This window comes from Pyxicephalus adspersus, chromosome 6 (genome assembly GCF_032062135.1).
Source record: "Pyxicephalus adspersus chromosome 6, UCB_Pads_2.0, whole genome shotgun sequence".
NCBI classification, from domain to species: domain Eukaryota; kingdom Metazoa; phylum Chordata; class Amphibia; order Anura; family Pyxicephalidae; genus Pyxicephalus; species Pyxicephalus adspersus.
In genome coordinates, this window is record NC_092863.1 from 40,748,290 (window position 1) to 40,773,010 (window position 24,721).

A 24,721-nucleotide genomic window follows, 5' to 3' on the forward strand; every position below is an offset into this window, starting at 1 on the left:
GACCACTCGGAGTCTGCAGGGTTGCTGACATCACATCCAAATTCAAAATACCCAGCAGTAGTTTTAGACATTTTGGATGTCTAGACAAGGGAGGCTTGTACAGGTCAATAATATGTTGTCTATATCAGTGTTTCCCAACCTTTCTTAGTCGCGGCACATATTTTACAATTAGAAAAATCCCACGGAATACCACCAAAAAGTCAGACACGTAAATTAGCTACCTGCTGCCATCTAGTGGAAGAGTTTTTTTTTGGTTCTGCCTATCACTATACATCGCTGGTATAGACAAATGAAGACAAATTTTTTGCAGTAAATAAATCATTTTGGAACCAATTAACTGAAATTGGATAATTTCCCACGGTACACCCGAAGATCTCTCAAGGCACACTATAGTGTGCTGCGGAACAGCGGTTGAAAAACACTGGACTATATTAAATACTCATGTACTCCTTTGTTGAGGTGATTCTTTAAATTAATGGTCTGCTGCTATTTTATATCTCTAATCCTCGTCTTATTTCCTTCTATTCTTTAAGAGTTTGCCACTTTACAAATGTTTAGTAGTTGTAAAATTTAAAACTGTTATACATTACATTTCCATTCTCTCATTCTTTTTCACCACACCTCCGACTTATACACACTTAGTTATCAGACCCTTCTTAGAGTCACTATAGCTTATGTATGCCAATTTTCTTAAAAGCGTCATTCTTTCCTTGCCATTATTGTCCGCATTAAAAGGAACATTCTTGCCTGGTTCCTATATTTATATTGAGTTCTCCTTATTCATGGTTCTCTTTCGTTCTTCACTCCTGTGCTATATACTGTGTATGAGACTCCTCTTCCCTTTGACTATGCTACAACTTTTTTAGCACCCCATAGGTTTGCTGGAGGGTTAGGTCTTCCTAAGTTTGAACTCTTATATTGCCTCCCTCTTGAACTGCCTTTTTCATTGGCTTTCCAAATACTGGGTTTCTATAGAGGAAGCTGTCACTTTTTTTCTCTCCTTTGCTCCCTCCTTTGGATTTTTGTCAGACCTGCACTACCCCTCCAGTGATCTTCCCAAAAGGACCAGTTTCCTTTTAAAAGCTTGGGACCTAGGACTTTTGCTTTCAATAAATGGCTTTATATCCTCGTAGGTGAATGTTTTCCCTCTCCACTCTCTCCTTACCATTCTTCTTTCCTTCTTCCTGGTGCTAGGTTACTCCACTTCTTTTGGATGCCTCTGTACTCTTCTCCTTGTACCTCACTACATACTGTAACCTATATACTTGGGGTTTTTTTTGGTTTTGTTTTTTTTTGTTTTTTTTTTTTTATTTAATACTCTACTGTTCCTATGCTGGTATGTTCTTGTAAAATTCTCTCCAGTAAGCAAAAACTGAATGGTCTGGTTACAGGGTCACTTTAAAATTTGTTGTAGATGGTATTAAATAGTTGATGCATGCACCCATTTACAAAGTTCTATTCTCAAATTTTTATTTTTTGGTTTCTAGGTTCAGCAGAAGATGGACCTCGAGTGATTTTCATGGTTGATCTATGGCACCCCAATGTGGCAGCAGCTGAACGTCAAGCCCTTGATTCGATTTTTGCTCCTGGACGCTGATTCAGTTACACCACTCTTGCAACAAAACATCTACGCTCATGGGATATTGCTTCAAAGAAAAGCTTATCTCTAACAAAACCCATTCTGTGTATAAGAACTATGTCTTATGTTCTCTATTTAACCATTGGCTTCACCATAGGTTTCCATTGTAGAAATGTGACAAAGAAGTATATACATCAACCAATGTACAACTCTCTGGCACGAAAGAGCACTGAACTCTACTCAGCAGAGGAGAGCACTGATATGGTGACTAAGACTCTTGGCGCCATATTATTTAAACAGCACAAACCAACATTTAGCTTCAAGGCTTATTGTAAACGAGGCAAAAAGCTGGGAGACTCCTTTTTAGACGCATATAATAATCATCATAATCAAAAATCAAAGCATTCAGGGAATGGCTGGGAATCCTTCACAATGCTCAGTTTTGTTCTCCCCCTATGAAATTTTAGCAAGAATTGTATTATTTCATATTGCAGCTGATACCATATTTTCCATTCTCTACTAGAATGCAACACAACTATAGTATGTTTCATGTTACTACTGTATATTTATACAACTCTGAAATACAAGTTTAGAAAGTGACATAAAGCAATGTATTTGTTGACATGGACAAGACCATGCTGTCTGATTCATGTCCGAATTGATCAGCCATGTAGAATTACTTTTTTGCTCACACAGACATGCCGAGGTATTACACCCTCATTAATCATGTAGGGGAGGTTTCCCTCTGTTCAGCCATGGCTAGACAAAAAGAAAAAAAAATCAACAAGGTCTTTTTTAAATATACTGCATTCTGATATCATTGTATACAACGCAAATTCTTGAATGCAGGCTAAAACGCTAAAATCATCAAATTTAAATAAAAACTGGACTTTCTTGACTGGTCCAAATTTCTAGAGACTTTTTTTGGAATTGACATATAGAAGCAATTATTAAAATGTATTTGGATTTCTCTTCAAATGTATTAGAGCTCACTTGTGTAGCTGTGGGCATCGGAAGGGCTTGGTCAAAGTTATTTTTAAGGAATTTCAGAGATCTTTTATCTTTATTCGACCAAAGCGTTTTGTTTTTTTTTCTTTTGTTTGTTTTTCAGTTTGATAAAAGGAACATTTCCAGTACGTCTGTCTAGTGTTCTGGCTCCAGAATTGAGGATCCGGTTGTGGTTGTAAAGCAGCCATATTGTCTTTAATGTGGAAAAATAAATTTGTTGTCTTGTACTTCGCAGTGCAACAGACTTCATTTTGTTCCGTAATAAAAAACAAAATGTGTCCAAGAGATATAAGTGTGTACTTTTTCTTCTGCTTGAGTATAACAAATGTGTGTTTTCATGAACATTAAATGAAGTGGTGTTTATGGAATGTATCTGGTAAGCCCTCAAATGCTTAGTTAAATGTTTTATTAACACCCAGCCAAATGGCAGGAAAATGCATTCCAGGACCAGTTTTCTGATTGTATGGGATGTTCTAGATGTCCGTAACCTGGAGTTTAGGGAACACCTATTTCTGGGACTGTGGGTTATATAAATTGAAGGATTTCTGTGTATAATCCTTATTATAGACTGATCCCCAGTCCAAACTCTCTACAGTCTATGGAAGTGTTACATGCAAGGATCTGAGTGAGGAATGATGTATTGCATAGGAAAAATCTGGTTTGCAGAGAATGTTTGAAACTTGACTTTAGTCTGGAAATGTAAAAGTAATGGGGAAACTCCAGTTAAAGCGCATTTGTAGTTAAGGGATATGTGTGTGTGTTTGTGTTATTTAACTTAAAAAATTAAAACGCTGGATAAACGCGGGAAAACGCTTCCATTATTTTATTAATGTGTGTGTTTGTGTTATTTTCTATTTGTATTATTTATAATTGGGTATTGGCTGCCTACAGATTTGTTGGTAACACTTTCTGCTTGAGATTTCCATTCATGCATTGAGATAGTATTAGACCAATGAAAATCTAGAGTAAACTGTATGTTAACCTGAGTTCATTCTCTGACACAGCCGGCACCCCGTCTACAGTTTTTTTTTTTTTTTTTTTTTTTTTTTTTTTTTTTTTTTTTTTTTTTTTGAAAGCCAGACTGTGGATCTATTTCCAGAGTAAATGGCAGATATTGTGACTTTTCTGATTCTTATGATAAATGAGATTTTGTATACTTAGGGTGTAAATTATAGGATGGCAAATTGCTGTTTGGCAGGCCAGTTTTCATTTTAGCCACTAGGTGGCATTATATACATCGAAGGTCACATCATTGACTTGTTCAGCAGCCTTTCACAATACTATAATAAAGATACTACAAAAGTGTAAACTTGCAGTGAAAACCCCATAACCATGTAGTTTTAAAAAATCTGGAATATTCTTCAAAGAGGGAATTATGTACATAAAAAAATTATTTGTTATAATGCCCATTTTTAATAGCTGACAGGTTCTGTCACCCATTAGACATAAGCCCACATTCCTGTGTCTGATTTCCTGTTTAATGAACAGCCCATGTGATGTAAATGCAGTTCTGTGTGTATCCTCCTCCAGGGCTGCTAGGGGTTCCTTGAGTAATTTATGCCTCTCGAGTCAGTTACCAGTGACACAAACTAACTTTTTCCCTATCAGTAAGGTGGTCAGTGGCATTCTTCCCACTGACCACCACATTATTATACTATGAGCTCTATGTTAAAAAGGTGGATCATAAATAATGGAGTGTTGGCTTAATGCTTCCAGCCCATTGTTAAAGGAGTGGTAGATTGATATGATTCTGATTATCAATAACTTTATTGCAAGAACATAACATGTCGCTTATCTACACATCATATAAAAATATAAGAGTTTGAAAAAAGTTAAAAAAACAAACATAAATACTATTTTATGAGTTAAAAACAAAGTGCTAAATCAAATGTACATGATAAACAGTGTAACTGACCAATGAAAACGGAAAGAAATAATGCTACTAGATTGTAAGCTCTTCGGGGTAGGGTCCTCTCCTCCGTATCTCTGTCTGTATTAGTCTGTCATTTGCAATCCCTATTTATTGTACAGCGCTGCGTAATATGTGGGCACTATATAAATCCTGTATAATAATGTCACCAGTGTTGTAACACAAATTGGGGTATCTGTTCCAGTGGGGGACTTCATCTCACTATCCTCTTGCTTCCGTTATGTCTTTGGGACAGGATGTAAAAGGAAATGTTGTAAAAAATGAATAAGGGTTCTATCTATTGGCTACTTCTATTTAAAACAAACTGTTACTTTCGGATAGGGTATTTAACTCTCATGTGATGATCAGCCACAAGACATGCTCCTTTTTTTTTTTTTCTCTCATCAAACATGGATTTGCTGGCAATCTCTAGAAGTGGTGACTTGCAAGAGGTCTCTAGATGTACGGACATAACTTTTACCTCCAGTGGTACATTTTGTGCTTTCATTAGTCATGTTAAGATTATCCTAAAAAAAAAAAGCCAACATCTGGCTATCCTCAGAAAGGCAAAGATATGCCTACACCCCCAATGTAACGCAGTTGTTCAAAGCACACACGCCAGCTTGTGAAGTCAATAAACATAAAAGTCTAACCCAATTCTTACAACTCCATTCCACTAATCGCATAGGATGGAGAAGTCCTTGCTCTCACTTAATAGACCTGGAGAGGTAATGACACAGATCAATAAAATGCAGATGCCAGTGATGGATTATTAACAGTATTTTAACTGTATTGCGCTGCTTTAGTCAGAGAGAATGAGATGTTTTCATTAGTCATGCTTTATGGATTAAATTGGGACATGTCAGAGTGATGAATGGCTCATTGCATCTGATGAATCCTGGTAATGTAGCAGAATGACATACATGATCATGGTCCTTGTGCCGCTGAGAGCTTCTTTACCATATATAATACACAGAAGAGTAGCGTTTAACCAGTCCGAAAGTAGCGTGTCCACACTGCTACCAATCAGTCTTTTGTTGATCCACTTTATCTTACACCCCTTAACATTGGAGGCTTTATGACCATTTGTCCCAAGCTGTTTTGAGATTTTGTGTCATTTCAGGTAAAAAAGGTAAAAGTGCCATAAGTAATTAAAATAAGCATTACTAGGCATATTGGACAGCCCTGGTTTTGGTATCTGCAATAACTTGGCTGGCTGAGCTGAGTTTACATGTCAACAGTCCTGGCAGCTTTTTCTTTCCATGGTACTCTGTGTCTCATCTTTTGCTTTCAGTACATACCCATTGTGGATATTCTTGCAGCTAGTAATGAAGAGCGATAAAAGGAGAATGTAGCAGAGACACCTTTTTCAAATGACAGGGTACGTAAAGCTCATTCTTCATGCAGTACAAGGTTAGCTGCAGCTCTGTGACTTCCTCAATCGCCATACTGTCTACATCTTTCTCCTTCAGGGCGTGTAACAAGAACATCACATCCAGCGCTAAGTCAGTGATATATCCACTCCTTGACTGTGTGAACCTGCAAAATGGAATGGAAAGGTAAGAAAATGTGAAGGCAAATAAAACCCATTTGTGATCAGGCATTGCTCATCCTCTTAGAAATAAATTCATAGAATACTTCCTTGGCAACACTAAGTCTGGCAAGTTTTAAATTGAGCCTGTGCTTTTCCTATGCAGGGAAAAGACTTTGGTTTACTGTAATGATGACTCCTGCAGCAGCTTTTATTCCATTATTCCCTTATAGTTCCATTCACCCTGAGAAGTGAGCTGATTTACTCCCTTTCTTCTCATGTGACTGTCCTGGTGTCTGTTGATGGGACAGTCGGAATCCCAGCATTGTCACATGGGCAGAAAGAGTGTACCCAGCACTGTGCAAGCTTTAAGTGTGACTCTGAACCAATGCAGGGCTTCTTTCTTCTACCACCACAGCTATAAAAGCCTTGCTTTTAAAAATTTATTTTTTAAAAAGAAATTTTTAAATGGCTTTGTACTTTTGTGCTTTAAAGAAAAACTAAATAAACAGTTGTAAAAATGATTACATCTGTGATCTTTTCTTTTATTACATTTACATGGAATCTGTCCTTGTAGAAATTACTGCTCAAATAAAATTACATATACTAAGGTAAAGCAGACATTTCATGAAAATGCAGGTTCTGCTTATGTAGGAGTCCTGCACCCCCTAAAAGTATTTGGAGATGGCGTTTACAAAAAGTTACAACAAAGTTCAAATATAATACTTTATACCCATGTTTCTTGTGCTTACGTAGGCATTGAAAATGTCACTGGACCTTGGGATTCTAGACTTTCCTAGGACCTTGTGTTGTGACACCATTTTTTTAAAAATCAGAATGTAGGTGCAAATATTGCATTTATAATGCAGCAATAAGATGCTTTTCATATACATGCCCCATTTGTTTTATTTGGGGCATTTTAACACTTTCCAAAGGCTGCAGGATGTATTTCTTATCAACCCACCAAGTAAAGCTCTGGTGTGAACTGGCCCATTAGCATTATTATTATTAAACAGAATTTATATAGCGCCAACATATTATGCAGCACTGTACATTAAATAGGGGTTGCAAATGACAGACGAATACAGACAGTGACACAAGAGGAGAGGATCCTGCCCTGAAGAGCTTACAATCTAGGAATGAATGGGCATTTCTAACATGGGCATTTAAATGCTGAGGAAGCAAATGTAAACAGCATATTTAAACATACCAAAAGGAGGAAATAACATGGTTACGTTGTTAGAGTGATTTTTTTATACTTTAAAAAGAGATTTTCAAAGTTGGTGGAAAATGGATACCTCGAGTAGGTGTGTCCATTGAGGGTCAAGGATGGAATTATTGTTAGATGTTCATCGGCTAAAAGCTCCAAATGTAATTCAGCTCGGCGAATGGAAAGGCCAAAAATGTCTGGGTCAATGTAGATGTTGATCTCATTTTTCCCTGTAACACAATAAATATTCTTTTTAGTTTAACTATTTGAGTTTGAATGATGCATAAAATATTTCTAAATCGAATACATTTTTAGTTTTGGATAAAACAGTTGATGGTTGGATCCCCTGGAATTGGGGAGATTTTGCAGACAGCAATTGCACCTTTGTTAAAAATATTGAACCAAACCTTGCATGCCTATTAAATTATCAACATAAATGTTATACTTTTTCATCCACATAAGCTAAAATTTGCCACAATCTTCCTAACTGAACTGAAGTAGCTCCATATGCCATCACTAACTGACCACCCAGGCTCCTATGAATGAAGTACTGTCCTAGCATTCAATGTACCCAAGCAAATTCCCCTCTATTAGTGCCCTCACCCGATAGGTGACTGTTGGATGTTGATCACGCGCTCAATATTCTATCTCCGCAATGCTGAACAAAAGAATAGCACACCTGTCTCTGGCATTATACACTAAGGAAAAGCTGACACTACCCAATATGCGTACATGATTTTGCTTTAAAGGACATCTGTTCTGTGACAACGCTTTAATGAGAATTTGCCTCGTACAAACAAAACTAATGCATCCATCACATCTAAGAACTGGTAAGCTGCTAAAAAAAAAAAAACTTTTTTTTGTTTTGGGGTTTAGAAATCCATTATGTGGAATGTTTCAAATGTTACAAATATACCCTTTAAAGAGGCTGAATGAGCAATGCTTGCATTTGAGCAGTGTACATTTGTTGGTAACGGCAAAGGAAAGATCCTAGCATTTTAGGGAGCAAACCTCCACTGTCAGATGCTGAATAATCCAATGGAACTTTACAATATAATGTCTAATAATAGATTGCCTGCAACATAATGTGAAGGTTATGTTTGCTAGGAATACATTATACAATTTTTTTAAATAGTAAATAATTCAAAACATAAAACTGATCTTTAGCAATCATTTTTGAAATGCTCACATTCTATTTGTCTTTGTAACAAATTTTGACTTGTCATCAGAAAACCAATAGATCAAAGCTCTTATAACAATTGGCAATTTAGGGAGGTTTCCTCCTATGTGTTTATAAGACAGGAAATAAAAGTACATCTCCCCAAAAAGACACTAAAAGCAGAAAAGAAAAACCCTTTTTAAACTGAAATAGAAAACAAATTATCAGTAAGTTTTTAACATAATGTAGGTTTTTAATTTTAGGAATGGACAACCTTTGATCTGCTTTGTTTTTTCCTATAAAATGATTAGCTACATATAGTTAATGACGGGCAGCATAGTGTTTAGTGCTCTGACCTTTGCAGCACTTGGTCCAAGGTTCCAATCTCAGCCAGGACAATATCTGCATAGAGTTTACAGGTTCTACCCATGTCTGCATGCAGTTAGGTTAATTGGCTACCCCCCAAAATTGACCTTAGACTGTATTAATAACATATGACTATGGTAGGGAACTTAGACTGTTAGCCCTTTGAGGGACAGCTAGTGATAGAACTTTGGACTTTGTACAGTGCTGAGTAATATAATAGCGCTATATAAATACTGTGTAATCATAGGAGATATTGAAAAGACATACCATACTCCAGTGTTCCCTGAAGTCCCTTTATCTTAGGACAATTCAGCCCTAGCTTGCAGCACCGGTAGACCCTGTTCACGTACTGGAAGAGGTTCCGTTGAGGGAATGTTGCCTTCAGTGGCCCAGTGAATACTCTGAACGTGTAATCTGACTTTGAATCTTGAATAACTGCAGTAGAATCTTGCCAATGCGTCCAAGACTGGTTCATGTGATTACACTGTGTCCTGTGATATCTAAGGATATCCTGTCCTTTTGACCATCTGTCGGTGAGTTTGGCCATGATCTCAATTCTTTCTTTGTTTTGATTTTCTTTCTGTTTTTTGATAAGGTTGTTCATTTGTGCTGTCCTTTCTGGCTTGGCGTACATCGGTGCAGGTCCTGAGGTGTTTCTTACGTACATTGGGAAAGTCGAGGAGACCTGTAGAAGGACAAACAGCCAAAGCCAAAAAGAGGACATCTCTTCTCCCTTATGTTGGAAGTTGCTACAAACTTGTCTGTAAGCTTTGCTTATATATGCCCGGCCCTATTTCCCCTTCAAAAGCCTCTTTGTCAGGATGTGTCATAGGGCATTGAATGGAAAAGGGTCTTTCTTATAGGATGATGGTGTCAAATCTCTGAACAATGCGTTTCTCAAGCTGAGATAATGACTTGTTTACACAGCTACCATAATGGTAATGAGAATCCTAAGCTCTTTACTGAAGTCAGAAAACCCTGTGTGGGAAAGGCAAGAATGTGAGGGATCTGATGCTTTCAACATGTCCAGACAAATTAGACCTCAAACAGTCCTGCTGTAAATATGTTCATAGATGTGAGATGACAGTTGTCCAGTTTTTCTGCACCCACAGTGTATCTGTGAACAGCATTAGAAACCCATGGTAATGAACACTATGGGACTCGCCTGACTGATGTTCCTTCCCTAGGTTAGATGGTGGCACAGGGTATTGGGCTGTTTTGTCTTTTGCCATGGACAATCTCAAGTAATAGCCCATTGGGTAAACCTGGTAGCAGTTGAAAATATTTAAATGTAATTGTTAAAGCTAAATGATGCTCGTTCACATGAGATGACAGTCCAAATATTAATCTGATAAAAATCCATTCTTTAGAATGATCAATTTCTTCCTGTAGGAGAATCAAGATAGACATGATGATTTTCTTTTTTTTTTAACTGTAACTAGTCAGATCAGGCAGCAATCATCTTATGAGTATCTTAATGTTAGGAATTTATTTTGTAACATAGTATGTACACTTGTTTTTAATTTTACAAACAAATGGGTCTTTTTTTATAAAGCAGTGAATCTGACATTCACTGAAACAATCATTGGTGGACAATCTTTCAGGTCCATGTGTTTCAACAGCGGGAGTCTCCATTAGTGAATGTTTCACTGCTTTATAAATACTTCAGTATGACCCCAATGTGGTTTACAGCTTTTGTTTTTTATTATCATTTAGATGGGATTAACGGAACTTATTACCAGATTTATTACCAGTGATCTGCAAGGAATGGTATGGGTAAAAAAAGTTCCCTCCCATTTCCATATCATAAACATGCAAACCTGTAATTAGAGTAATATCTTTGATCTCAGGCATAAGGGATTCTAATGATAAAATATTGGATTTTTTAGTTTCCACATCTGTTGAGGTCATTATGAGGGGTCCTATTTTCCTTGTCTGATTTTTTTTTTATTATTATTTATTGAGGAGATTGCAACACCGTGGCAAAGAAAATTTCTCTTGGTATAGTCAAGATATGTAAGGAACTAGGGACTGTATTAGCCAACTATGCTCCAACAAGTGCAGGTCTTTAAGGAACATTGTTTTCTAATAGCAAAGTGTAAAATGCAGAACCCCTTACTGTCCAGTAGCATTGTATTATGCAGAATGATTAGTGAAATAGGAAATCTGAATGCTGCTAATGACCATTGCATGTTTTATCTCATATACTAAATAAGCCTATTCCCATTCTCATTTATAAAAAAAAAATTATTTTATCCTCATTATCCTTTAACTGAGCACCTTACATACATAGCACAGTAAGGTTATATTCCAGGTAAATTCTGGTGGTAAAATGATGATGATTTGATTGATAGATTGCAGTAAAATGATATGTCCCTGTTTAGTGGGTAATGTTGTGTACTAATAAAGTGCATATTGCATGTACAGATTAAAGCATTGCAGAAAAAAAGTGCTACCCTCAAAGGTACATGAAGCAGATCTGAAATACATAAAATATTTGAACAGGTGCATACAGTTGCGTAGCAACTCATACAGCATGCAAGATTTAGATACAATAAACCAGTTCTGCTTGTACAAGGTTACTATTGAAATCATCAATACAGCATGTTCTTTTAACAATATTTTTAACTTAATTGCCATGATAAGATGTTTTTTGTTTACTAGTGCCCAGTACATATACTGGAGTGCTTTTGGAAATTCAGTATGTTAAAAACAAGAGTTTTGGTTATTTAAAGTATTGGACAAAGACGTCTGCAAGTAATGGGGCTGGTAGTCATTCATATGCATAGTAATGAACCTCTGCAGGGGGTGCTGAGGTTGCAGTCTGCTCTGATCATGAGAGGTGTGAAATAACTAAAGGCTAAAGCCAGGCATTTTCATCATTATTTTACTTAGACATTTAACTAGAATATATATTTCTATTAGGACGCCGAAGTTTCAGGACTATTGAAACGTTTCAAGTTAATGATGATAAATGAACGAAGGCCAAATTTTGGGCACTATGCAAATTAATCTTTTTCTAATCAAGGTTAGGATCATAAGCGTGAGCAAATGGTTTGAAAAAAAACAGGAGATACTAGTAGAGCACCCTTTCTCCACTCTTAAAAACATTTCAGGTAAATCCTGTTATTATCAATCAATGGGAACAATGACATTTGCAATGGTTACAGTGAGAAGAATACCACCTTTTTCAAACTGCTAAGGTCCTTCTCTTTATACAGCTGGCTCTGCCAAGTGGTGTTGGCTCCAAAAATATGCAGACACTATGTTTTGGGAGGCTATCTTTTATCAGCCACATCTCTTTGAAACCCTGGTTAACCTCTGAAGAAACTGTGGTTAAGAATGGCTGTAGTGGAGGGTTTTTGTGTTGGGTGTTAAGAGTGAGAGCCTACAGCTGAAAATAGTAGAAATCTGTCCTTCTGAGGAATAGTAGGACCTGGCTTGGTCTGCAGAAGTCTAAAGCTACGTACACGCGTCCAATGGTTCTCGCCCGATCTGCTCAGGGCGGATATCGGGTAAGAATCTGGCATTGTGTACAGCACCCATCATCTGAATGACCGTCCTGGCGGATCCATGGACGACGAACAATCGTAAAGGTAAGGGGGAGAGCACACAGCAGGGTGCCGCTTCATCGTTCTTCCCCTCTCCATAAAGCAGAACGGTGCTGTATGTACAGCACTCATTCATGCATCTTTCAGTCTTTTGTCATTGGAAAGGATTGTGAAATATCCTTTCCAACGGCAATAATTGCAGGTGTGTATACGGCTTTAGAGAGACAGAAGTGCATCTATTTAGCACCCTGACCCTAATTTGTCAGACTGGAAGACAATCATCACTGTAGGTATCTTTAGAAACTCTTCTCGAAAAAAATCTGTTTCATTCTAATTGTGTATTCTTTTAATTGGAAAACAATGTTCACACATTTACAGAAATGATTGCCTAAAGAAAGGCTGTGGGGAAATGTAAAAAGTGTGTGGCTTACAACAGCCCTAATATTAGAGATAAGAAAAAGGTGCAGGCACAATTCAAGCACAACCAGGTAATTTGTATACAAACTTTCAATTAAACATGTATGATAAGAATACATTTGTTTTTAAGGCAAGATGAAGAGCACTGGCCCCAGCTTGGCTCAGGGGTAAAGTTAGCTGCTGATCCTAAAATTGATTGAATGCTTTTTGTTTAGTATGAAGGAGTCTGCCATACTACGAGTACAGACATGATGTTCCTCATCCATTTCAATATAATTGATTTGTTGGCATCATTTGCTATCTATGGCTATTATGATTCATAATTACAGTATTATGATTCCTTTACACAAGAAAATGTTTTCCTAGTAGAGCTGCTATGTATTCAAGGGTAAGCATTTACCCCTATGATTAGCTAGATGCGCTTGGATAGTTTAGGAGGTGCTTGCTGTGTAAGCAAGGGTTTAAGAATGTGTTGCTTGCACTGCCATGCTAAACACAACTTCAGTGTGTGTATACCTTTTTGGATTTCCCAATATGTAAATATGTACAGAGACTTTTCAAGCCATATTCTATAAGTGCAGGCGTGTGGAAATGTATGTAGTCCAAGCACAGAGGAAGTGTGCCAGGTGTCCTGACATCAATGCTGAGCTGCCTATTTTGACAGATGAGTGGCAATCAGGCAGGTAAGAATACTTATTGAAGAAAGGACATTTGCCTGTCCCTTGCTGCAAAAAAGCCCTGTTTGATGCCAAATTTTTAAAGTGGAACTTGAGTTATAACTTGAGAATATGTTATAATAATGTATTTTCTGCAAGAACTGCTTATTAGCATGTCTTTTACAGGTGCTAAATGATTAGTTCACAAGAAAGTGAAGAATAAATACGAATGACAGCCCCCAATCTTTGAACAAAAAGTTATAAATGCCAGATTTAATTTTTCTGTCCTAATGGGTTCACTTTGTGCTTGGCAGTGCTCGTTTTAGAACCTTAGTCTATGTCTATTTGTCCTCCTCTGTTTATTTAGTTATCTATGTATGGCCATTCATTTTTCAGCCTTGGCACCTACATATATCTACTAATACGTTCCTGAACTTCTCTAAAGGGATTACGGTATACTGCCACATTATTTCTGCAATATACAAAAGACTTGTGACAATTTCCTGTTCCAGTTGACTCTGCTTCAAAATTTTTAAACCCTACGGGTGCATTTTATTCCCTGCATTTAATTTGTCTGCCTAAAAGTGCCAATCAACAAAGTTTAACTAAGACTGACTTTTAGAAATGGTTATTCATATTTTCACTGATGCAAGTTTCACGGGGAATTCTTTCAAAGCCTTTTACTGTTATTACAGGAATAATTAACCATCTTCCATTTAAAAAAGAGGTCTGTAAAGTTGGAATAATTAAACACTGATGCTATCCTTAGTTGAATAAAGAATATAGCATACAATGAGATGTCATCCTGGAATCTCTCTGTTCCCTTTGAGTTTACCATTACTGCTGGAGTAAACTCTAGAAGAGCCCCAAAGCCATTAGTTTACAGTCTTTTGATACTTTAAGTCTGACAATTCAATATCTGTGGGGCAACAGCAAACATCAAGGCTTGTGCAGGAAAGAAGCAAACAGATGGAGAACTTTACCTGTTCATTATTATTTTCCAATTAATAGGACTGCACCAGAGGGACTGTTTCAATAGCATAAATATGAATGGTCACACAATGCCACCTTTTAAATTCGAATGGTCACACAATACCATCTTTCAAATTCAGGAAATGCTTGAAAATTCCAATTTTGAATGGCCTTTTTAATCACCTTATGATGCACTGGACATATGTCCTAGATATATATGTACTTGTCTTCAGTCCTAGACAACCAATGCACACAACTGTTTGGCATGGTTTTGCATAGGTTTGGTAAACCAGATAGTAGCATTATGAAGGGATCATTATGAGAAGTGGATATAAATGGACAGTTTGTATTTACAGCTCTGTGGTCCCACACTGCCCCACTACTACACTTTAGGCAATATTTTATAAATTAAATTTTTCATGCAATGGGCCTGATTGATTAAAGCTTTTCAAAACTGAAGAAGGTAGACTTTCCATGGAGAACCTGTATGATCCAGTAAACCTGGAAATGATCTGGTCCATGACTAAAAACATTTGCCAACTAACTTAAAATGGGTTTTATGACGTTCCTTCCAGGTTTGCTGGATCACACAAGTTCTCCCAATATAGTCTATCTTTTCCCGTCTTGGAAAACCTAAATAAATTAGGCCCAATGTGTATCAATTGTGTTTGTGCAGAGATCAGAATAGACACCAGAGAGGCTTAGTTCAGAGTCAATGGTTAATAATACTAATATTTGCCAGTATTTATATAGCGCTGACCGTATACAGCGCTTTACAAAGTCAATAGTCATGCCACTAGCTGTCCCTTGAAGGGGCTCACAATCTAATGTCCCTACCATATAGTCATATGTCATTATCACAGTCTAAGGTCAAGCCAATTAATCCTACTGCATGTTTTTTGGACTGTAGGAGGAAACATGGGTGGAAATGTAAAGATCTGCTAACTCAATGGAGTAGTGTCCTGGCTTAGATACAAACCTGGGAACTAGCGCTGCAAAGGCCAGAATGCTAACCTCTGAGCCACCATTTCACCCATAATATAATTAGGATGTATCAAATCTCATTTCAGTCAGGTTTGTCATCAAGGCAAATAAATCACCATAGAAGCTTATTTATTATAAAGGCAACAAAAATATAAAGAAACTTAAAAACTGCAGTATGAGACCCATGCATAGTAAAAAAGGGTGCATACCTTTTTAATCTACCTGCAAAGAAAATAATGTAGCTGCTTTTTTTTATTACTTGACAGAACAATCTGCATATTTCCCCAGAGGGTGGGGTGTCCTCATTAGAAAACAATAGGTGTCATAAACTGAGGTCTTTGTTATTCTGCTCTGAATTACTCAATCAACTGGGAACTTGAGTGTAAAATGCTACTGTAGTGGTGTTAGGTGAAACTCAGTTGCATGGCTTTGCGCTTTATAAAATCACTCCTCAAAGCAATTGAGACAGAGTGTGAAAAAAGAGGGAAAAAGTCTACCTTTTCTTACAGTCTTGTCATAAATTAACTGCAGCACATCTTGGGAACCACTAAACACACGGTGTACACCATATGAAACCCCCCAAGTGTTATATTCAGCCTGAAAGTGTGTCCCAGAGTTATATGAGGTGAGTATATTGCTTAATTGATTATACTGTCACTGTCAGGACCACTGACCAATATCAAGTGGATATAAAAAGTGTACACACCCCTGCAAATGCCAAGTTTTTGTACCCCTCACCTTGCTCTTCACTCATTCCTTCTCCAGGAAGTAGAGGAAAAAACAAATATTCAACTTTGCCACTGACAATGCTGGGAAGTTGCCCTGAAGTATTTGAAACACTCATCTTCTCTCAGTAAAGCCTTCACATACTTCCTTCACAACTGCATTGATCCCAAGTTTGATGAGGTGTGGAGGCAGAAGTAATTTTTTGGATCCACAAGATTTGCCATTACAATGTTTTTCCTTCCACTTTCCAATGTTACTCCCCTTGCCAATCCTTTCTTGCCCAGTGTTGGCTTCTGTCCCACTCACATAAGAAACAGAGATACTTGGTGTATTCTCCTTGCTGGCCCAAAAGCATGAAAAGGACTTTTATATCCCTGCATATAGTCCACTCATGGCCCTTGTATATCAACTTTGACATAAGCTGAAATTCTTGTACCGCTCTTTCAAGTGTCACTGTCTTAAGAAAAAATGGAACAAAACTTCCTCTGTTTGTGTACTAAGAGAATGAGGTACCTAGTGCCACCAATTTTTTTTTTCAAACTTGAGCTTAGCGACTCTGCTGACTCCTTAGGAAGATCCTACTACAGAGCTTACTAAAACTTGTCCTGATTGCCAAGTTTCACTCCAAAATATGCCAAATAAACAATATACCGGTAATAACAAACAGCCAAGTTAAATTTGTGTGAAAACTTTACATGATTGGGAAAATAGATGTAATTTTTAAATTCAGCGCCTCAAAAAATAAGATTCAGTAAAAACTTTGGATAAAAAAATTGTCCTAATATTTTTAATAAATTTTGCTGGCCAGTGTAATGTGCTGAAAAGATGGGTGTGTACAAATAAGCTTCCTTTATATTCCCTAAGGCCAGAACTTCTTAAAGCACAGAGCTAATCATCTTCTTTCAGCCAATCACTGGATATGGAAGACTTCCGTGTGTCCACAAAACAGGGCTTGTGTCAGGTTGTGCAGGTGAAGGGCCATCAGGCTCAAGTCAAAAAAAAATTTGAGAACAAATGGAAGGACTTGAACAGCTTCTCCTTGGGCTTCTTCTATTGGAAAAGGGGAGTATTCTGCCCCTAGTAGTAACCTTGATGATACCATCCAATGTTAACCCAAAGGGATATCTTGCAGAGTAAAAGCTTTTCCCAAATTCTGCAGTCCAATGCTTCAGCCAAAGAGCCCTGCATACATGCACCAACATCAGACATAAAATTAAAAGTGTATGTCCAACCCAAAACATTTTTTTTAGTTTTGTATAACAAGTTACGATTACGTTATGATTTAGCATTCACAACTAATGGTTGTGCATTTTAGGCACCATGTCTATGGGAAACGGCACAGTAGTGTGTTTGCGCCGCTGCATTTAGGGTGAAAGATTAGCTGGAAAATCTTACATGATTGTAGTGAAAAACCTCCTCTTAATGGAATGATAAAGGATTAATAAGGGGTTAAACTCCAACACTTAGGACTCCAGGTTATGAGCGTCGTCTAAATTTGGGGGCACCCTACAGGCAGACCCCAACCCATAAGTGGAAAGCCACGTTGTGGCTCAATATGTTGTAAATGAAAATGTGATAGGCAATGTTACAGCTTACAAGTTCAAAGCTGGGCCTCAAATATTTACAGAACTGGGCAACTGGTAGACAGTGCAAGACTGGAATGTCATGCTGGTCAGGGCTGACAAAGGGTGAAATCAGCTTCTGTCCTACAGCATTAACGTCATTCATCCCTAGGCATTCCTAACATTTATGGCAGTGTATAAGCCTACTGTAGGCAGCAGTTATAACCCAAAGGATTGGGACTTTCTGTGTCGATAGGATGGCAAATGCTAAAAAAACAAGAAAAAAAAATAAAACCAAGGAAAAAATAATCTCAATAAAAAAAAGATCAGTGGCAAAATAAGAAAGAGTTCATCAGGGTAAATAAGGGGTTTTCCCATCAATTGTTGTTTCTGAAACTATTTGTCCTATGCAGATAAATGGTTACAGTCCCACTTTAATGATTCAGGCAGGTCACTGTCCCTTCTGCAATAGCACGTCTTACCTGCCTAATTGCACCAGGAATATAGGTAAAAATGGAGCTGTGCCAGCTTTGGTTGCCAGGGAAATACAACATTTCTGGCCTTGCGTGCGCCTGTGCTGGGGTTACATCACGTAGGAACAGCCAATCAAGATGGCTGAAGATCATTGCCCAGCAATGAGAAGCAAAGCAAAGAAAGAGAGATGGCGGCTTCTACGAGTGACTGTGGAAAAGTGCTGAAGGGTTTAGGTATGATTTTAACATAATAGTAAATACAATTAACCAATACATTTGTACATTGTATTTACTCAATAGAACTTGCAGACTATCTACCAGTGTCTTTTTACAAAAAAGTACCTGCATTTCTAATATTAGGAATCCTGACTGTTATTTTTTTCAAAAATTGTCCATAACAACAGTCAGGATAAGGATCATAAAATAAAAGATGTGTCCGAGTATTTTCTATATTCAAATTATTAAAGCAGATTCCTAGTACACAATTTTCTGCCCTTGCATCACACAGTATTATTTTAAAATTGTACATCTAATATATATATATATATGTATATACACACACACACAAACACACACATTTGAGGTCTGTCTATAAAATGGCACATATATAACAACTCACTCCTAATGATAATTGCAATGCTTCTCATTCAATATACTCTCCATTCACAATTAAGCTTTGTTGCAGTTTGTTTCCCACTAGTTGAAGGTGTGAAGCAGATCAGTTTCTGTCAGCTGTTTGCAGATATGTTTTTTTTTCTATACTGCATCCATTGCCTCAAAGCGTGTTCCTTTAAGCTCCAATTTCAATTTGAAAAAAAAAAGTCGCAAGGTGCCAAATCTGGTGAATATGGAGAATGTTCCAGTGTACTAATGTGTTTTTCAGTCAAAAAACTTTTCATAGAAAGTACGGTGTGAGAACGAGCATTGTCCTGATGAAGACTGAAACCATTTTCCCGTATTTCTGGCCATCTTTGTCCTGACTCTCTCTCTAATAAATGTTGTGCTTTCTGAAGCCCAGTATGCCAAAATTACGCCCTTCATGTCAAAAAAACATAATGAGCATGGCTTTGTATTTGGACTTGCTTTGAAGTGCTTTTTTGGTTCTAGGTAATAAATGTGTTCTCCAGTGCATTGACCGTCATTTTGTTTCAGTATCATACTGGAGGATCCAGGTTTCATAACACGTTTTTGAAAAAGGCTTGGGTGCACTTGAAGTTGCTGCAGAATGTCAGTGCAAATTTTCTTGCAGCACTGCTTTTGCTCTGGTGTGAACTTTTACTAAGTTTTGAATCGACGCGTTGATCAACTTTTAAACGTATCATGATTTCAGCACATGAAAGAACACACAACTGCATTAAATGGTTATTTATTTAATAAAATTGCAGTCAATTTGTTGCAAATTACTTGCTGAATCATTTAACAACCAATCTTCCATATAAAGTTTCCTTTCATTTTATCAATGACCACCTAGAGGTTCAATTAGTAAAAAATACTCTTAACCTGGGGCTTTCCCCTAAGAAACTATTTTCCACCAAAAGATGTCTCCAAGTTGAAGGATACCCAAAGTCATTCAACCCAAAAGACATAAAGTGTATAAGTGAGTAAAGTGCATCTTAGCACTCACAATGTATTGATTCAAAGACTGGCATTGAGGTCATCAAGTCAAAGTTGCTCCTTGAATTCGATTTGAATGTTAAATTGTGTTACCAGCCAGAACACATCAGAAAAAAAAAAAAGATATGAAGTGGGGTCTAAGAAGAACTTAGCTCTAAAACAAGACCCTGTCACCTCCTAATGCCAATTAGGATGAGCATCCTAATTACTCATATAAACATATGCTAGCCTGCATTTGTTGAAAAATGATTTGCATACTTATTTGTGCTGAAAACAGGCCTCTTCATTTAATCACCTGTGACACTACAGGGTCCTTGCCTTAGAAATGCATACAGCTGCTTCCATTTCACGGCCCCGACATTAACCAAGGTCCTAGCAGACATTGACATTTAAAAACCAGCACCACGTATACAGGGTTGGAAAATTGCTTTAATGTTTGGCATTAGAAATACAAATACAGAGGATTGTAGAACTTGGTTCATCAATAAGAGAAATAAACTATTGATGACTTCATATGTGGTCCATTAACTGTATTGAAAGCTGTACAATGACTTGAATATGTAGGAAGTGTATTGAATGAATGTTCTGAGCCCAGAATAGAAGATTGATTATTAGCTTTGTTTTTGAGAGTGTACTACAGTAGGTTTAGCCCATACTTTAGTAGCTTCTGCTTGGCTTTGCTATGGAGCATGAAAGCTGTGTCCTGGGAATCAGGGCCTCCAGAGTTCCGGAAAGTGGGTGTCAGCTGCTGGAAGTAAGTCTCATGGACACTGCTCTGGCAACCGTAGACAGCGGAAGAACCATTTCTACAAAGGGGGTTAAGATATTAAGAGACATACTCAAAGTGCAACCAAATTTGACTATTATTGTTATTAGAAACATTTAGAAATGTTAATAGTGTCTACTTCAGTGTTTCTCAATCAGTTTCATGGAACCCCAGGGTTCCTTGCACAATGTGAAATTTGTGCTTCTAAGGTCATTTAAACGAACACCTGTGATCTTTTTGGTTATCTGTAAGGGTGGCATTCTTCCCACTGGCCAGCAATATAATGAGCATTCTTCCCACTGATCACTATTCTAATGTACAGTGAGCTGTGGATATAGTATTTACAGTAGGGTTTCCTTGAAGGTCAAAGTTATTTCAAGAGTTCCCCCATGTTAAACTGGTCAAGAAACACTGACCTATTCAATGGCGACTTTTGCCTCATAGTGGTTTATCTGCAGTGTGAGATCTGAGACAATGCTCCTATTGACTGCTAGTCTTAAAAGATTTAGATTACATCAGTACATTGCTGCTTTCTGTTTTTCTTGCTGAGGGCCTTGATACCAGGAAACAAAGCGTTCTCAGGGTGCAACAGGGTTCTGTTCTCAGGGTGCAGAGCAGTGCCTGCCATCTAAAGTTTACTGAAAAAGGATATCATATATTTCTATCTGGAAGAACCCACATTTTAAATTTTGTTGTTAGAATGAAAGCCACAGTATGGAGCTTGCAATATGGAGCTTTTCTACATAATTCCAAACCACTAGTTCTGCAAGATTTCCAGTTGCATGAATTACTCTTACCTTATGGTAACCTCCATGAGAGAAGGCTGTGCACTAAAGTCAGCATGGATCAGGTTGGTAGCACGAAGGAAGTGGCAATCTTGAATGCTTGATGAAGATGGAATATTTGCTGTATAAATGAATATTTAAAGACACTACTGTTATTAGGCCTATATTTTTTGGATTGTAATATAGAGCTGTGGAACAGACAGACAGGGGTTTTGAAAACAAATTTTGATGCAGTTGAATTGTCTGTACAGACCAAGGGATAGAGCCCTGCCTTAGAGGTTGTAATTCTGTACAGACCATTTTGTGATTTACACCTTGTACAACCAGACAGATGACATAGTTGTTAACTGAGTAATTCCTCTTACTGGTTCACCAATTCCCTTTTTTTTTTTGGTCACTTCAACATGCAAGCCTGATAGTGAATCTGCATCGTAACCTGTGTCCAGTGAGAAAAGAATTGACCCAAGAATCAATATCACTAAATCAGGAAGGAGAATGATCTCTCAGACTAGCAGAAGTGTGCGTATCACAACAGCTGGCTAAAATCATAAATCTTTTGATAGTTGAAATATTTATATTTACATATTTAACTGTGTATTTTGCAGTTAGGCTAAAGTTAAGCCAAAATATATAAAAAAATACCAATTCTACAAAGTAGTCCTCAACATCATTCCCTGAGCCCCCAAAAAGATTGATTGTGAGTTAAACCAGAATCCTACACGTTTAAAGTTTAACCAATGTTTATGTCAATTTTGAACCAAAATTTAAAAAAATTAAAATGCCCTGTCTGACTTTTCAACTGCAGTCAGCAGTGCTACAACGACCAAAAACAAAGTCTTTATATTGTGTTGGGAATCACGGGTGATGGCATTGAACAAATTTGGTCAATGATGACCCTCAGAAATGACTCCAGTGTTACTACTGCATGTAAATCTGTAATTAAGCGATGGGGCTGCTGTGTGTTGGGGAAATTGATGTGGGTTTACTGCTGGGGACATCATATTGTATGCAGTTAGGTGTAAATACTGTCAATTTTAACTTGTGGGAATTGAGTGAAGTACTAATGACCTGAGATGTGATGAAGAAGCCTTTGGTAGCTATATTATTGTTTTATGCATTGTTTTTAAAAAAATTTTAAGTCCTAACAAAAAAAACTTATTGGTACATGCCCCCATGGCAGTGCCCTTACATATGAAGCTCAGCATTGGCTACCTGGAAACCATTCACATGCCAGCTTTTCCTGCAGTTGCCAGGACTGAACAAACTCCTGTGCACATGTGTGCGGATTACGTAATCCTGGCCTGGCAAATCGAGATAGCTGATGAACTCAACAAGGAAAAGAAGAAAAAAAAAAGGAGAAATGGAGGTACCCACGAAGAAACAGGGACAGGTGATTATAACAAAATTTAGTTCTGTTTTAAACAGATTATAATAATGTAGTTTACATTACAAACCTGTAAGAATATTCTGGATTGAATCATAGTGGGTAAAGTTGTAATTGCTTTTTGCTACATTGTTGTAGTGGTGGGTTAAAGTCTCTTTCAGATGAACTTCTAAACCATTCAAAGAAGCCAAAGTGCTGTCATACTGTAGGCCAAAGGAAAGACAGAAGAGAGGTTAATATAGATGCATCTGTCACCCTGTATCCAGCAAAATGTCATTTGATGCGACAACCTGGCTTACAATACATATATGATAAAAACATTCTGTCTTATGTTCCAGTACATTATTCTCTCTTTACTGGAAATAAAATACACAGAATGTTTGCACACTAATTCATCAATAAATTATATAAAGGATTAATGCACTTAAGCTTTATAATGGTTTTGTATACATTACTAATGTTACAAAATATATATATATATATATATATATATAAATATATAAAAGCAGAGGGGGAGAGACATTATTGTACATTATCTCATCATTAGCTATTGAGCCCTGTAAACGACTTTAAATTTCTCTGATCTATGCAGTTAAAATTGACCTGCAAATTGGTGAAGTGAACATTGAGCTACACCTATTGGCTGAAAAATAGATATGAAATAAAAATAACAAAGATTTTAATATTATCTGCCTCCCATATCTGAGATTCTTCTCTTTCCTAGACACACATCATAAGAGTTTAAGCCTTTTATTAAGCCATTATTGTACATTATCTCATCATTAGCTATTGAGCCCTGTAAACGACTTTAAATTTCTCTGATCTATGCAGTTAAAATTGACCTGCAAATTGGTGAAGTGAACATTGAGCTACACCTATTGGCTGAAAAATAGATATGAAATAAAAATAACAAAGATTTTAATATTATCTGCCTCCCATATCTGAGATTCTTCTCTTTCCTAGACACACATCATAAGAGTTTAAGCCTTTTGCATTTATTTCACTTTACTTATCTAATGATGTGAAAAGCAAAAACTAACTTTTTTTTTGTTTCATCTGCATATGGCTAGACATTTTAGGTGAACATTTAGGTGAACAACATTAATAGGTCCCCAAGGCAAGCACATTACTCTTAGAGGAGACAAGAAAATACTAGAGAGCTGTGATTTCAATTTGTAGCAAAATGTTTACTTTTTAGCCCCATTCTGTTTGTGGGCAAGTGAAATACTTTATAAAGACACATAAGACACATGCAGGGTGCTATGAGAAAATTATTAAAGATTAAAAAGCTTAGGTTTGGAACAGGTTCAATTCAAGGATAGCTGGTATGTACAGTAAATGTCAATAAAAATAATTCTTACCACATCCTGAATGGTCTCCTTGATGTATTTGAAATCATTCTCAGCTATTAGAGCCAGAACTAAGCCATTCACATTATGAACATATAAAACCATCTTAACCAGTTTGGAGCTGTTGGTTGATGGATTTAAGTCCAGTGTTAAAGTCCAGTCTGTGATACTAGCGGTTCTGTGTGACAGACTGCTCTCTTTACTTTGGCTTTCATACAGCGTACTGGCTTCTATGCTAACTTTTTCAGTGACTCGAGTGTTACCTTGTGTAATATTTTTCACAATATGGGGCCCTTCTTTGCTTTCTGAAACTTTCTGGAATTTTACTGTATCTTGACTGTCCTCAAGGTTGGAGTAGCCAGATTCAGAGCTGCTCTTTTCAAAGTCATCTGTGGAATAACATGTTACATAACTTCCTCTGGAGAAATTATCTCTTCCAACCTCATAATCGCTTGGTCTTGGTTGGTCATCAAAAGGCATTGGTGATATATTTTCTGAACTGGTGTCAAGAAACAAGCTGAACGGGTCATCATTTTTTATAGACTCGTGCTCTATTTTGCCACTTGAAGTGTTCGTCATACTGGAGACACTAGCTGAACTGACGTCAGGAAACACGCTGCTCGGGGCATCATCTTTTGCAGACTCAAACTCTGTTTTGCTACTTGAAGTGTCTGTCATACTGGAAGCACTGGCTGAACTGACGCCAGGAAACACGCTGCT

At 37.2% G+C, this 24,721-nt stretch overlaps 3 protein-coding genes across 9 annotated transcripts in view; 1 reads left to right on the plus strand and 2 right to left on the minus strand.

Moving 5' to 3' along the window:
* ASPHD2 (aspartate beta-hydroxylase domain containing 2) overlaps nucleotides 1–2,814 on the plus strand; it is a 33,236-nt gene extending 30,422 nt beyond the window's left edge. For all 7 annotated transcript variants that reach the window (XM_072415432.1, XM_072415428.1, XM_072415429.1 and 4 more), the window contains one exon: nucleotides 1,488–2,814. In XM_072415432.1, coding sequence (XP_072271533.1) covers nucleotides 1,488–1,597 — 110 coding nt within the window. In that variant the 3' untranslated portion in view covers nucleotides 1,598–2,814. The remainder of the gene's footprint in view (nucleotides 1–1,487) is intronic.
* A 1,518-nt stretch (nucleotides 2,815–4,332) lies between these two features.
* Nucleotides 4,333–15,215, minus strand: LOC140333632 (uncharacterized). Its single transcript, XM_072415433.1, has 3 exons — nucleotides 9,030–15,215; nucleotides 7,326–7,467; nucleotides 4,333–6,035 (listed from the first exon to the last, which is right to left on the minus strand). The coding sequence occupies exons 1-3, from the start codon at nucleotides 9,484–9,486 to the stop codon at nucleotides 5,819–5,821; spliced, it is 816 nt and encodes a 271-aa protein (XP_072271534.1). The 5' UTR covers nucleotides 9,487–15,215; the 3' UTR covers nucleotides 4,333–5,818.
* A 4,913-nt stretch (nucleotides 15,216–20,128) lies between these two features.
* HPS4 (HPS4 biogenesis of lysosomal organelles complex 3 subunit 2) overlaps nucleotides 20,129–24,721 on the minus strand; it is a 26,299-nt gene continuing 21,706 nt past the window's right edge. Inside the window, exons 12-15 of the mRNA XM_072413907.1 lie at nucleotides 24,014–24,719; nucleotides 22,723–22,855; nucleotides 21,281–21,389; nucleotides 20,129–20,523 (exon numbers count right to left, since the gene is read on the minus strand). Coding sequence (XP_072270008.1) covers nucleotides 20,352–20,523; nucleotides 21,281–21,389; nucleotides 22,723–22,855; nucleotides 24,014–24,719 — 1,120 coding nt within the window. The 3' untranslated portion in view covers nucleotides 20,129–20,351. The remainder of the gene's footprint in view (nucleotides 20,524–21,280; nucleotides 21,390–22,722; nucleotides 22,856–24,013; nucleotides 24,720–24,721) is intronic.

Coding starts and splice junctions, on each gene's coding strand:
- LOC140333632 (XM_072415433.1), bottom strand. CDS start 9,486: ATGTCCTCTTTTTGGCTTTGGCTGTTTGTCCTTCTACAGGTCTCCTCG. Junction 7,468..9,029: donor TCAGGGAACACTGGAGTATG/GTATGTCTTTTC, acceptor ATTGTGTTACAG/GGAAAAATGAGATCAACATC. Junction 6,036..7,325: donor AATGGACACACCTACTCGAG/GTATCCATTTTC, acceptor TCCATTTTGCAG/GTTCACACAGTCAAGGAGTG.